Genomic DNA, 15,229 nt, shown 5'->3' with positions numbered 1-15,229 from the left:
TATTTCTTTTGTTGTGTTGTTACATGAGAGGAAGGTTTTGCGCTCACAGCTCACATTACAAACCTCCACCACTTTTTTTGTGAATAAAGAGAGGATTGTGAAATGATGTACTTGTTCCAAACCAAGAACCGATGATGTACAGGCTATCGGTGTTTATTGTCTTCATTCATTGTTGCAAATAAAAAGGGACGTGTTTTGCTGTTTATCTTAGATTTAATTGTAGTCAGTTTCATAGGTTATTTTTCTGTAGTTCAAGCAGATTTGTTTTTATTATTCAAGGCAAAAATATTATCATGGTTACGGTAAATTTTATGAACTTTTTCCATTTAATGAAAACAAGACGGATTTAACTGCGTTTCGTAAAAATATAGTGAGAATTCTGCAATTAAAGGGGCACGATTAGTGTCCATTAGTGTCAACAGGAATACCTTTATAGAGTTTTTCTAGGAGAAAATTCACTTCTTTATATTATTTCATCAAATTTCCAGAATCTTACAAATGAATTACAGCATGCTTGGCCAAACATTTACAGCAATACTGCTCCTAATGATTTCTGGTAAGATATTATCATTATTATTACCATTGGTATATAACCACTGAATAACTTTTATCACTTTGACTACAATTTCTAACATTTTTAGATACCTCTTGATCTTCCATCATCCTACTTGATACAATAGTAACAGTTGTTACCGTACTATTTCTGGCACATGACGTTTCATGGCGGTGTATTTCCTAGTACGGAATATATAATCACTCACAAAGTTTACTCATATTCAGATAAACGCTAAAAGTTGTGCTCCTCAAAAGAGTTAGTTAGAATTGGAATAAATTACCAGTTCAATTGCCATAGTTCAGATCATAAAGTAGGAACCAGTACGGATCTACCATTGCCTAGTTTCAAAATCTGTGAATTTGTGTGTGTTTTATTACCTTAACACAGTTATCCTATTGTGATTTTGTTTTGTTCTATTAATAGAAAAAACGAAGGATATTGGGTATTCATCCATCCATGACACAAAGTCAGTACATGCAAAGCAAAAACACACAAAAAACAAAGGAAAAGCGCTCAAATTGCTATTCTTCATATCAAAGTCAGAGTGAGGCCTACAAAACGGAGCAAAAAAACCCTAACCTCACACATTGTCGGTTTATCTTTTGGTTTCTCTCTATGAAGACACTTGTAGACGACAGTATCTTAATGAATCATTATGCTGAACTTTTGATATCAGGTGTGCCATTCTTTGCTTTTGAAATACTTGAAAAATGTTTGAACCATTTATTATTTAGACAAAGACAACATTCAACATAACTTTTATATATACACAACATTAAACTTTGTACGAATACAGGAAACATGAATGGAACACGCATGGAACATGTGCCTTAAGCCTGAACACAACTGGAACAGAATATTTGTTCTTTAGGAAAACACTCGACTTAATGAAAATATACAATGCTTCAAGGTAAGTTTTAAAATGAGTATTATGAAATCCAACACAGAAAATGTTTACGATGTTAGACGATGAAAATAAAAATGGAACAAGATAGGATCGAGGAAAATCATCGCTGCTATTTCCAACATTTCGATGTGACAGACCCCTATAAAGATATGATTGGTAGTATTTTATGGAACTTAAAGTACGTTTGAAAAAAATCACAATACAAAGAACATTATTATGTCATTATAAAAAATGTACTTTAAGGTAGATTGATAAAAATCTTTTGGTTGTTAAACGTGAAGTGGCGAATATGTCATGCATATCTAAGACGAAGACATGTTTCAATACAATTGATCAATTCGAACGTTAAAAAATGTGGTTTTAAACCAGCTGTCAGTAACTGCGAATACTCTCAGATCTGTACTTAGTGTCTTTTTGTTGTTGGGATGTACCCGGCCACGTCCACTCTATGTTTTTATTATATGTATTTCTATTTTTATCCATCTGATGAGTTAAGCCTTTTTCAACTGATTGTTATCGTTCGTTCTTATGTTGTACTGTCACACCACTGTCCCAGGTTAGGTGGAGGGTTGGGATCCCGCTAACATGATGATGATGGGAGTTTTTCAGGACCTTGACTGGCTATACAGCCCTCGGTAACATACTTAACCTCGCCACATTTTGTATGTATGTGCCTGTCCCAAGTCAGGAGCAGGTCATTCAGTGGTTGTCGTTTGTTGCTGTGTTACATATTTGTTTTCGTTCATTTTTTTTTGTACATTGAATAGGTCGTTAGTTTTCTCGTTTGAATTGTTTTACATTTGTGATTTCGCGGCCTTTTATAGCTGACTATGCGGTATTGGCTTTGCTTATTGTTGAAGACCGTACGGTGACCAAGAGCTGTTAATTTCTGTGTCATTTGGTCTATTGTGGAGAGTTGTTTCATTGGCACTCATACTACATCTTCTTTTTTCATATTTAATCGGGGAAAAACACATTAATTTAAAATACCGCTTTGAACAAAAAATGTCGAACTAGCGTTGGATAAAAATGCTACGTACAATATGATCAAATATTGAGTAGTGTTATCGTTATTTGTTTCAAGTTTTGTTTAATAGTTTGATAGTCACCAGCAGCGCCTTAGAATGACCAAACATTGTATAATTCAAGCATAAACGATAATTATTATTTATAAAATTCGAACACTTTCTTTCATCATGCATCAAATAAAAAAAAGTGTAAATACAACGAGTATTAGGAGAGAAAAAAAATGACATATAATTGATGTGCAAATATTCATTTCATTATAGGTTTCTGAGTAAAATGAATATTACTCCAAATGACACAACACCTTACGTTGTAAGTATCATATTTGTTCTTATACGATGTGAAAATAACACAAAGACGCATCTTTCCATTATTCTGGATTGATGATTATTTTGAACTTGGAACATCATTTATTGAACTGCCCATCGTATAAATTCAAATTGGTGCGATATATTCTGTTTTTTGACAATAGATCGACATTTCTGCTGGTTAGTCCTTAGTGCTCGAGAATATCACTAACCCAGAACCCCACTGCTTTGGTAAGGACATGATTGCTTTTAATAAAATTTGAAGTGACAAAACACAGGAATTCATGTGAAAGGCTGTATCTCATTCATGCATTACTCTGATTCCTTTTCTGGATTGTTTTACGTTTTATTTTGTTTTTTCCGGTTAACAAGTATATCAGCTCCTGAAAGTTTTGTATTTGGTTTTGGATCTACGGATATTTGATCCCCGAGCATCGCAGAAAAAAACCCATTACTTATTGAAATGACTATCTGGTTTATTGAAACAGCTGCATTTTAATGTTATAGGATAATCATCAATCTTTAAATAGGAATCACAAGGTTGTATATCACTTGAGAGATATATTGCTGCTAGAATTTTGAAACCCGACTTGAAAGGTTTACAACACGAATTGAACTTATCTTTTTACTAGCATTGTACAATTCTTACCGACTCCAATTGTCAATTTTTAGTTGCAAGTCGAGTAAAGTATAAAATAAAATACCGAACTCCACGATCCTTTACAAATGGCAAAATCCAAAGCTCAAACACACAAAACGTTATAGCATCATATAGTACTGTCTCTTTGGTAACTGTCAAGTTCCGGGATTAAAAAGAGAATATCTTTATTTCACGAAGCGTTTTGTACACAGTGGAACGTGATCATATATATAGACTGTCACCGAAAGGAAATTGTTTTATGGAAATAATGCATGACAATAAATGATATACAACGGGCCACGGTAGAGAACCTCAGTACTTTCAGCGAGAGGGAATGGGTCACATTAGCTTTTACCCTGGGTCTGTTTAAAGAAGCACTGTTCATGTAACTCGCCTGAATGGGTTCCTACATGGAATTCGAGCAACTGAAGAAAAAAAAAACAAAATAAAAAAAACAGTTTCATTAGTTTGTCAATCAATCGTAATCATAGTCCCAGAAATGGATATCAAAATTTGCCGTCTGGTTAAAGCTTACCTATCATGAAATGATTCCACAAATGTTACATTCATTTATGTTTTATCCTTTTTCTGTTATTTTCATTTTTTACAGACTAAAACAATAGAAAGTGTTCTTCAAAAGAAACTTGGAGTAGTGCCAAATTTACAATGTTACAGATATAAGGTAATGTAATAATTAATCTTAAATAAAGATTTCAGTATTTTGTTTACTTGTAGGTCCCTAAATGGTAAGTAATTTTATGGAAACATATCATATGGTACTATTGAAAATGGATGATTCACCAACTAAAGCGTAACGTTTCATGTTTATATCAATCAATATGTGATATTCATACATATTTTAATTGTGTTTTCACAGTGTACATTAATAAATGCGTTTGTTTCAAATTTCAGTTAGGTAAAAGACAAACTTACTTACTGGCAGAAATAAGGATATGTATGGACAAACAGTTTAAACTTATCGAATGCCTTAATGATGACTCGACTTTATACTGGAGCAGACGGTCTCAAACTCAATCTTGTAGTAGAGGAAAGATATATTTTCCTGAGATTAAAAGGAGTTAATCATAAAGGAGAACAACAGATATATGATGTTGCTTAATTTTATGCGATTGCAATTGTTTTTACACATAGGGTACACGATTTGTTGCTGGTACAATGTAGCTCATGTTTACATAGGCAGAAATAAACATGATGAATTATAGCTAACATGCAATAAATTAACTTTCCATTTTTGTGTTTTTTATAACAAACAGTGAAGTGTTCTCTATACATATATAGTTTGCTGACTGTATTATGAGCCTGTTACACAAGTATAGTTGTATGAAATAAAAAAAGGCATAACCATTATAACCAGGACAGTGCTACTTGTAAACTGATTACATTTAAAATGTATGCAAATTTCCAAAATTTTATTCATCAGATTTTTTTTTATTGTTAATATTTTCATAAATAAAATTTTCCCATCTATTTTTTTTTAAGCAAATTGTTTTGTTGGTTTTGTCAGGGCATTAAAGAATCTTGAGGTTTTTTTTCGTATTTTTACTCTTTAAATGCAAAATTAATTATATTGACGTGGTCGATTTTCCTAGCAGCTCTAAATGGTTATTAGGCTGGCAAACACGCTTTTAGGCATTCATCAATGTCGAGGAAATTGTTGGCATTCCCAGCACAGCCGCCATAAATGAACACCTTACACGTTCCTGATCGAAAAGAATATCGTGGGTAATATCCCCTACAAGGCCCTGGTTTGGTTAGCAACAAGCAGTCTGTAAAGAAAAGGACATAATGATAAATTGACATCTGCCAGTATTCTGTATTTACCTAACAATAACACAAGACACTAATGCTATCTACACAACGAGGTCAAATCATAGATATATACCAGGATTAAAATTCGTACGCCAGACTCTAGATTCGTCTACAAAAGACTCATCAGTGACGATGAAAACAAAGAAGTTAAAAAGGCCAAATAAAGTTAGAAGTTGAAGGGCATTAAAATTCTCAAATTTTCGAAAGGTTTTACCAAATACATCTTTGGTCATCTATTCATGACTGGTTTAGAAAATCCTTAATGTTTCGAAGAGGTTCGATAAGGCCCTAAAATGGCCCCCTTTTTTTTAGCTTAAATTTCAAATTAGGATTTATTGACCAATATCACAATGAATCAAAGCTAATACAGTGACTAGATAGGAAATAAGCATTTTGTTTAAAATTTACGTACCTACGTTTTATTCATGACGTCACAAATAGTACTCATTTTGATTTTCCACAACAAAATCAATGAAAAAGGGTTAATTTCCATTGATTATTGGACAGGAAACATAGAGCCCATGCGTCGACAAAAAAGATCTTTTAAAATAATGTTTCTAAAGACATTTTACATGTATAACTTGAATATCTAGTTTGTCGGCGCCTGCGCTCTATGTTTCCTGGTCCTAAATTTGGTTGAAAGCAGTCCGATTTTGTCAAATTTCGCCAAAATCTCTTTTTTTGACCTATTTGGGATGTAAAAATCAACGCTTTAGAATAAAACTTTGACACTAATAGTTCTATTTTACTTTCTCACATGTCTTTAAGTCAACTTAAAACATTTTTTATCTTGTTACGTTGAACTTTATAATCGGGGCCAAATATGACCCTTACCGAACTTATTCCTTAAGGTTTAGTAATCATTTAATTGCACGCTGTTAATTGTGACCATATCAATGGTAGTTCAACACAAAACATCAAACTACTGGGCTGATGATGATTTGCAATATATAGGATACTGTGCTTAAAAAATGACTCCTTATTGCTGTCATTGCTAATTGCAGTTCAATAGTCACAAACTTTATTTTTAGGAACTCCAAAATAATATTGTTTCTTACTGTTCCCCAATTTTGATTATGACAATTTTTATTTCTAATGGCATTGTTAAAAATATATAGGATAAGAAGGTGCCTTATCATATCAAGGATGAGACACGCCTTTGTAGCTTTCAATGCATGTGGACAATTATAAGACAGTAGTTTTTACCTGTTAATCTCCTTAATTATTTTTTATTTGGCTATCATCTTTGAAGTGGCGGGCTTGTTCAACAAAGTTTTTTTAAAGGTTTAATGTTAGTTTTTATAGTAAAAAACGAAAGAAACAGGACTCGAAATAGTGTGCTCCCTTTTTAGCTAAGCTGAACCAAAGGGTCAAGTGAGATATTCTCATCACTCTGCGTCCTTTCGTTAACTTTTACAAAAATCGTCTCCTTTTATTTTTGGCCATGGCCTTATCAGTTTGTTTTCGATCTATGAGTTTGACTGTCCCTCTGGTATCTTTCGTCCCTCTTGGAAACTGCTGGATCCATTGGAACCAAACTTGGCCATTATCAAAAGGGTATCTAGTTTTAATGTGTGCATACCAACCAACATGACCGACATGGCTAAAATAAAACATAGGTGTGTTTATTATCTGAAAATCTGAAAGGGGAAGAGGATTCAAAATGTTCAGATCTACCTACCGTTCAAAACTGTCAGACCTCTCCTTATAGAAGCTATTGCCCTCAAATGACAAATTTTACTATTTCCTTTTTTTTTTTAAATTTTGTCTGTTATCTTGAAAACAATAATAGATAGGGAGAGATACTGTAAACAGTAAAGATCAGCAAGACAAGATCTACAAATAAGCCAACATGGCTTAAATTGTGGCTGGACTAATTTTGGGAGTTATTGTGCCTTAATGACTATGTTTACCATTTTCTTGCGATTTTGCTGATTACCTTGAAAACTAGAACAGATAAAGAGAAACATTAAATACCAAACACGATCATCAGGACATTAGCTTCAAATTTGTCAAATGGCAGAAATCGCTGTTCGCCCCTTTTTAAGAGTGTTTGTCCCAAATGACAATTTATCTCAATTTTGCCATTTCATGCTAAAAATATAGTAGATAAAGAAAAAACTGTAAACGGATTTTTGCTTGTCGGGATGACAATTTTTCCTTAAATTCTTCAAAAATAAATCACACAGATGTCCCACTCGCTCTATTATTTTCCATAATCAGCGAACCATGAAATTTGGATATACAATTTAGGCAGATCATATCATAATGAGCATTTGTACTTAGTTTTAAGTTGATGTGACTTCATCTTTATCATAAACTACCTTTAACAAAATGAGAATGTATTTTTTTTACAATATCACATTTCTAAGTTCAGTCAGAGACAGTCTTTAGAAAGTCCCTGGTTCAGTGAACCATGCTATTGGGATCAAAACCTTAATTTAGCATACATGTTAGAAAAATAATATCACTAGGAACATGTGTACGATGTTTCAAGTTGATGTGACTTCTACATCATCAAAAACTACCTTCACCAAAAACTTTAACCTCATCCAGGAAAATGATTAACAGAATTTGTCAAGACGACGGAAATTGTCTGTCGACTTCTTATAGAAATAATTACTTAATGATTATTTTACGATTATTTTTATCCAATTTTAGCATCTTCTGCAAAAACTTTAATAAATAAAGAAAACCGTAAATAGCAAAAATGATGAGCAAGAGATGATCTACAAATGATTCAACACCGCCAAAATTATAAGTTTACTCCTTATATGAGTTATTGTCCTTAAATGACGATTTTAACACTTTTTATGGTTTGGACAACAACAAAAGAAGATAAAGAGAAACTGTACAGAAAAAAAATATATCAGCTAGACAATTTCTACAACAGGTCAACAAAGCCGAAACTGAAAGTTCATTTCTTATAAAAGTTATTGTCCTTGAAAGACTATTTTACCCATATGTTTTGTATTTTGGGCTATAGAAGAAAGAGAGAAAATGATCGAGAAAAAATATATTCGTCATGAAATACTTTCAAGTCTGTAGGAGAGAGAATATTGATGAAAATGCACATAGAACAAGGTAATCAACACCTCTAGTTTATAATACATATTGACGAATATGTCTAATATCATGGAGGTTTCCAGGAGGTTATTCAATATTTTTAATATGAGTTAATTGATATGTGAACCTTCAGTTCTTGGGAATATTTTAATTTCTCTTCATAGTTACTACACAGGCGAAAATGCTATTCTGAGCTGTTTTAGCTTAGAGGAAAGTAGACAAATTTCCATTTAAAAAAATAAATAAGTCGGACAAAAGAAAAAGTACAAGTTAACTCCCCAAAAATAAATCCACCACCAACTTGATATACATTGACTTACCACTATTATGAGTGCCTCCGGTGGTAACTGGTGTGGTTTCTCCATACACTAATGTTACCAAAGTCCCACAGAAAATACAGATGACAATAAACAAAGTTTTCATCCTGTTATCTGGAAGTTATAAGCCAGGACAAGAATCATATATATATATTTAGTTAATAATGATGTAGATTAAAAGGCATAGGTGACGTGATAAATAATCAATTAAATTCGTAAACAATAATATACGTTTAACTCTTGATTATATTATTTTTGAAACAAGATTATATTTTTACTTTATGAAACCTACACATGATCATTATGGTGAAGTAAATAAAATCTAATATAAACATCCGTTTATCAATCGTTATGCCATAATCACAAACACAAACAATTTAAATATGTTTACATGCTTTTTCTTCACAAGTTTCCCTATTTGACCATGCAACGCTCAATGTTAACGGTTGGTATTGTGTTGGAAAGAAAAAAAAAGAAAAATTATATGCCTAATTAAGTTTATAAAGAGGTAGCGAATAATTGACAGAAATATTGACCTTCCTCTGGCTTTGTCTAAACCACAGGTACCAGACGAGATTTTATATGTTTAAAAAATCTCCTCTGGTACCTGTTGACTAATAGATATACCTAAAATTTCATTCCTACCTTTTATATTATCCTTTTATCTGTGGTAAAATTTATATGGGAAATAAACATCTGATTATATCAGTAATTTGGTCATATATAAACGACATTGATTACAACCCTGTCATAGAGAGGCGAAAGATACCAAATGGATATTCAAACTTAAGTCGAAAACAAACTGACAATGCCATGACAAAACAAAGGAAAAACTACGAAAAAACAAACAACAGTACACAAAACACAAGATAGAAAAATTAAAGACTGAGCAACACAAACCTCACCAAAATCCGGGGGTGATTGCAGGTGATCCAAAATGATTCGCACACGTCGTGTTGCTCATGTTCTGACTTCCATAATTTGCTTCTTTGCACGCCGCCACTAAAGCAGCATTTCATATTTAACAAGTCTAACACAGAAAAAAAGTTGTCTCTGGTATTAAAGATACAAAGTGTATACATTTCAATCTCATTAAAATCAGCTGTTAGTGTTCACTGCGATACTCTCCACCCCGGCGTGACCATTTTAGAGGGAGCGTAGCGTGTCAGGTGATTGGTGAAGACAGACGTACACAAGTAACATAGCACAGAAAAATATTGTATGCAAGCCTTTGTCACACACCCGCACCCAAACCGTATATTTATTTGTGATTAACGCATCCCACTAAACACTATTTTCGCACGGAAACCAACACAGGGACTATAAAATTCCTTTTTCGACCGGTCACCCCTTTCCTGCCATACATCAAAAGGGCGCCATATTTGATTTCTTCCACCCTTTTTCTACTCCGTTCAACTTTATTACAAGAATTCTACATGTCGGAGAATAAAGTATTAAAATCCTGCAGGAAATTCTATATCTATCCTCGAGAAGTGAGTAGAAAAAAAAGTCATTAGAAAAGTGTGATACTATCTGACAGCAAAGGGAAGTACACATAGAGAGAAATCACTGCTGGGCACTGCCTGAATATCAGATTTATCGTGAAAAGTAGATGGACTGTCCAGAAGTGTATAAACTGGGTAAAAAAATCTGACCACAACTCTTTATGCTACTGAAACTTACAATTTTTACATCTGGCTTGGAACTTGTGATATTACAAATCTAGACAAGAGAACAAGGCTTATATCCCTAGACTCTGATAACAACAAGAACATCCGCTGAATTATTCGTAAATTTCAAGAGCTGAAAGAAGCTATTAATTCTAGAATAATACGATCTGATATTGTTTTTCTGGAGGTGCCTTCAATATCCATTCAACATTGGAACTACAAACAAGGGCATACTGAATACCAGGATTATAAAGAGCAAGATATCCAACTTGAGTATCAACTAGATGAACTTAACCAAGAAATCAGACGATTAAACGGTAGTGAAAACAGGTTTCCAAAATTTATCCAAGATCTCTGGAGAGGATCGAAGGGCCATAACTCGAAAGGTAAAACAACCACCTATACCAATCTTTCACTACTTGAAGACGACGGTTTCACCCTAAAAGATACTCGCAAGGCTCTGGCTCAGAGGAATAGCTACAAAAACTCTGCAAGACTGCTTCTCACAACTGCCACCAAAAAAAAAAAAAAAAAAAAGAATAAAAAAACTCAAAATAAATCTGTACCTGTCACCTGGTATTAATAAAGTTAATACATATATTTCAGTTCAACTAATAGTAAGAAAAAATAATAATATGGAATTAGCTACACGAACATCTGCAAGAAATAAAGTCAAACCATCAATATTTACACCATCAAAGTATGAAAATTTTAGTCTTAATAAAAGAAAGGCCATGGACAGAAAGCTTGAACAATGCAGCAGACAAACTGATATTCTACTTATGTATTAACATGAGAATTACATACTAACTATCATTAGCAGCATATGAGACCCTTAAATCGGCCATGACAGAATTTTTTGCTAACCATAGAAGCTATAAGATACAGGCAAAAGACAAAAGACAAAAAAGATAAACATGGACTTTGCACCACAACTTCATATTCTGTAATAAATGTAAACGGCAATAAACAGCAGTATCGCATAAACCGTTTCCACACAACATCCCGGATAAAAGTTAATGGTCGAGGTAGGCAGGAATTTCTACCGCACTTGCAGGATATATCAGCTAGTATGGATAGACAAGGAAACTGCTCACAACTGAATAAACATATTGAACAACAGATTAAGCAATGTATGGAGAGAATGCAACCAGAAAGTTATAGGAATACTAAAGAAATACTGAATAGAACAAGAACAGCATATAATACAACAGTGAATGAGCAAACCATAGTGGGGAGGCCTCGCTTGTATCTTATGCACAAGATAATGATCTGCAGGCTAGTGGGGACGCCTCGTTGGTTAAAACATCACAATTTAGACAGAATCCTGCAAGTGGGGACGCCTCGCTGTCAGGATCACAACAATCTAGTGGGGACGCCTCGCTGGACAAAACATCACAACTCATACAGAATTATGCTAGTGGGGAAGGATCACTGGCAGGATCACAACAATTTAAGGGAACGCCTCGCTGGATTCAGCTTGTAGGGACGCCTGGCTGGCTATCACAACATATCAAAGAGGAACCTTACATAAGAGCTCTAGTGCGGACACCTCGCTGGAAAAATATATTAGAATCTCGACAGAATCATGCTAGTGAGGACGCCTCGCTGGCAGGATCACAACAATCTAGTGGGGACGCCTTGCTGGATAAATCGGCAGAACTTAATATGACTAAGGACGATGAGGACGCCTCGCTGACCCAAAGGATACACAAAGATATAATGGGAAATCTAAATGCTAGTGGGGACACCTTGCTGGTATTAACAACATACATGCCATATAAGCAGACTAGAGGGGACACCTTGCTGGATGCCAACGATACTGGTACTGATAATAGTGGGGACACTCTGCTGGTGATACTATGTAGCATTTGTGCTAAATTTGTGAATGGACTCCTTACCCCAACATATGTTTGCTGCTGATGTGAACAAACCGTGCATGCTCACTGTGAAAAAGATAGAGTAGGACAAGTAGAGGACATAAATAATGACTATATATGCTTTAAGTATACACAAATGGACCAAACTATGCCCTACAGTCAAGAAAAGAACATGGCTGAAATAATAGCAAATCAGGCAGCATAAAAAAAATAAAGCGATATGTACAGGGGTCCAGTATGCTGAAACAGGAGCTATAATCTCTGAAGAAGAAACAACCCTGAAGATACCAATAAAACCGAAAACAAAAAAGGCTAATGAAACCAAAGAAGTGTATAGTCAAGAAAGACAACTTGCAGGACAGCTTTTACAATGTAAAGCAAGAATAGCTATGCTAGAGGATGTAAATAGAAATTACAAAAAAAAAATCAATTTACTCAGATCACAACTGGAAATCAAGAGTACAACGATGACCAATAATGAACAAGAACAATGGTTATGCAGAAAACACCATGTAAACAAGGAATCCTACATTGATAAACATGAAGGCATGCTTGAGAAATTTAAGCATGAGCTTGAGATAAGAGACATCAAAATAGGTCATCAAATGGAAATGATGAAATTAAAAAACAAAGTTGCAGCAAACCATTACTGATAGATTAGAAAATAAAATCAATAAGGAAGATACAAATGTTAAGCTTCATGATGAAGTCTATAATTCATCCAGACATGCAGCAAACAGACATCCTTTTAATAATGTACAGGATCAAATCTCATCAACCAGAGATCCTATTAACAATGAAAAAAATAAAACCTTGGCTCGCCAAAAAAATCAGCAAATAGAACACCAATGTTACAGTATGGGAACACAAAGAACCAACAATGAAGGTTACAGCCTGAAAAATTGTGAACTTCCAGCTATATACAAAACAGAACATGTATACAAGAACAAGATGCTGTGAGAAGAGCTCAAGGAGCTCAAATGTACATAAATGCAACATCATATACCACGGAGCACCTCTCATAAAAACGGAACAAATCCACAGTAACAACATAGATGGCAAGGATGTACTAGAAAACTATTACAAAAAATACCCAAGTCAAAGTGATATTAATGAAACCCTGCAAACACAAAGATCAGTTGACGACGAAAGCCATGGTCAAAATACAGAGATTAGTTCGCCAAAAAAAAAACACTTTACCAAACATGAGACCATCAAAGGAGAATAAGAACCATTTTTAGAAACATAAAGAAATATCGCAAATCACTATAGGAACTTTCAATGTGCAAAGTGTAAAACGGAACATGACATACCTAAAACAACTCCTCAAGAAGTTAGATTTGTGCTGCCTACAAGAGCATTGGCTTTTGAAATCAAAATAGCACCTTTTACATGCTATTGATACAAAAATGATTGTAACAGCCAAAAGCATTAACGACGAAAATCCAAAATTGAGTATGATTGCTCGTAGAGGCTATGGTGGTGTAGCCATACTATGGAAAAAAGAGATGGATGACAAAATCTCAGTAATGATTGATGGAAGCAATAGAGTACAGGTTATATTGACGCTCAAAGCCGAATACATGAAGACTATCCACTTCATTTGAACTTTGGTGGATAGTTGTCTCATTGGCAAGGATACCAATCTCCTTATTTTTATAATTGGAACCCTTTCTTTAAAATTTAGAATGGAAATGGGGAATGTGTCAATTTGTAGTTATGAATCGTCTTTTTGTGAAGTTTGGACAGGTTAACAAATATATGAATAAGGAGACATAGCTTGTTGTCAATTTCAAAATGCATTGCATTAATTTATATTTTGTTTCTGACTGATGAAAGATTCATTAAACTATTTTCTTGTTTGCACTGCATAGCAAGCTAATTGTTGACAGAATGATAGTAGGACTGGTCACTTAGAAACAATTCTTCTTTATATTCCCTTTTCAAATGTGATCAAATATCTTTATAGATATCGATACTTAAATATACTGTAAACCAACTTATTTTCGCGGATACTTTATTTCTCGTTTAACACTTTCTAGTCCACTTCGCGGCTATTTAATTTCGCGATTTTCTGATTAACTTGATGTAGTTTAATAAGGGAAGATCCAAGTTTTACATATTCGCGACGATTTATATTCGCGTTATTTTTCTAATTGCGAAAGTCGGAAAAATAAATCGCTCGCGAAAATTAGTTGGTCTACAGTATATAAGATTCTTTTTCAATCATTATATGTCGTAGACACCCACATTTGACTGGAAATTTGATTTGTTGTTGCGTACTTAACGTCCAGTGGCAACTGTTTTATGCCTATTCAGGATAAAGGAATACTAGTAATATCAAAAGAAAATGAGAAGAGTCACATGACAACTGTATTGGCAACATATATACACTGTAGTATGAAAATCAAGGAAATGCTGACAGACAGGAATTACTGTAAAGTGGGCTATTTACATAGTTTACAATTCATGATTTCTATGACAAAATCAGTTTGTGAAGTTTAATTTTGTTTGGGGAGGGGGGGTATTTTTCTTGTATCTCATTCTGGTCTTCATCAAAGATCAAATTTAAACAAGGTGTAGTCAAGATAATAATGATGTCTATACTATTTGTTATGATTTATATAAATCCCTCATTGACACATGAAGGCACCAAAGGCATTCAGTAGCCTTCAAAGACGTCATTATAATTTGGAATAGGCAAGGGGATAATTTTGCAATTTTATCTTCAAATAAACAAACTCAAAAGTATACCTCTTGCACAAGATTCCGACTTTATTTGATATTTATACATCATTAACCAACCAAACTTTGGTCTCTTAGTATGTCTGATGAAGGTTAATTAATAAATCTGCATTGAACACTGAAAAAAATGGTGTGCCTTATATTTAATTGCCCTAAAAAATGTATACTACTGTATGCAAGGAGGCAATACTAAAATGTAAATTGAAGAAAGGCAGATGAAATCAGAAAAAGTCCACAAAATGATACAGAAGAAAAATATATTGAGTAACAAGAATCTTACAGAG

The 15,229-nt window shown here is 33.8% G+C and overlaps 1 protein-coding gene and 1 long non-coding RNA gene across 4 annotated transcripts in view; one reads left to right on the top strand and one right to left on the bottom strand.

The window, feature by feature from the left end:
- Positions 1-15,229, bottom strand: part of LOC127698778 (uncharacterized) — a 280,956-nt gene that overhangs the window by 181,036 nt on the left and 84,691 nt on the right. The gene's annotated exons all lie outside the window — the stretch shown is intronic.
- LOC127698758 (ribonuclease Oy-like) overlaps positions 1-15,229 on the top strand; it is a 38,098-nt gene that overhangs the window by 7,391 nt on the left and 15,478 nt on the right. The window contains exons 6-10 of one of the 3 annotated variants that reach the window (XM_052202427.1): positions 489-556; positions 1,353-1,466; positions 2,753-2,801; positions 4,048-4,119; positions 4,350-4,986. The exons of the other annotated variants lie outside the window; for them this stretch is intronic. Of the exons in view, the coding sequence (XP_052058387.1) occupies positions 489-556; positions 1,353-1,466; positions 2,753-2,801; positions 4,048-4,119; positions 4,350-4,520 (474 nt within the window). The 3' untranslated portion in view covers positions 4,521-4,986. Of the gene's footprint in view, positions 1-488; positions 557-1,352; positions 1,467-2,752; positions 2,802-4,047; positions 4,120-4,349; positions 4,987-15,229 lie in introns of those variants that run through there. 3 annotated transcript variants of the gene reach the window in all.

The sequence above is a fragment of the Mytilus californianus genome, unplaced genomic scaffold, assembly GCF_021869535.1.
Source record: "Mytilus californianus isolate M0D057914Y unplaced genomic scaffold, xbMytCali1.0.p SCAF_4, whole genome shotgun sequence".
Classification (NCBI taxonomy): Eukaryota; Metazoa; Mollusca; class Bivalvia; order Mytilida; family Mytilidae; genus Mytilus; species Mytilus californianus.
This window is presented reverse-complemented; position numbering and strand designations above follow the sequence as displayed.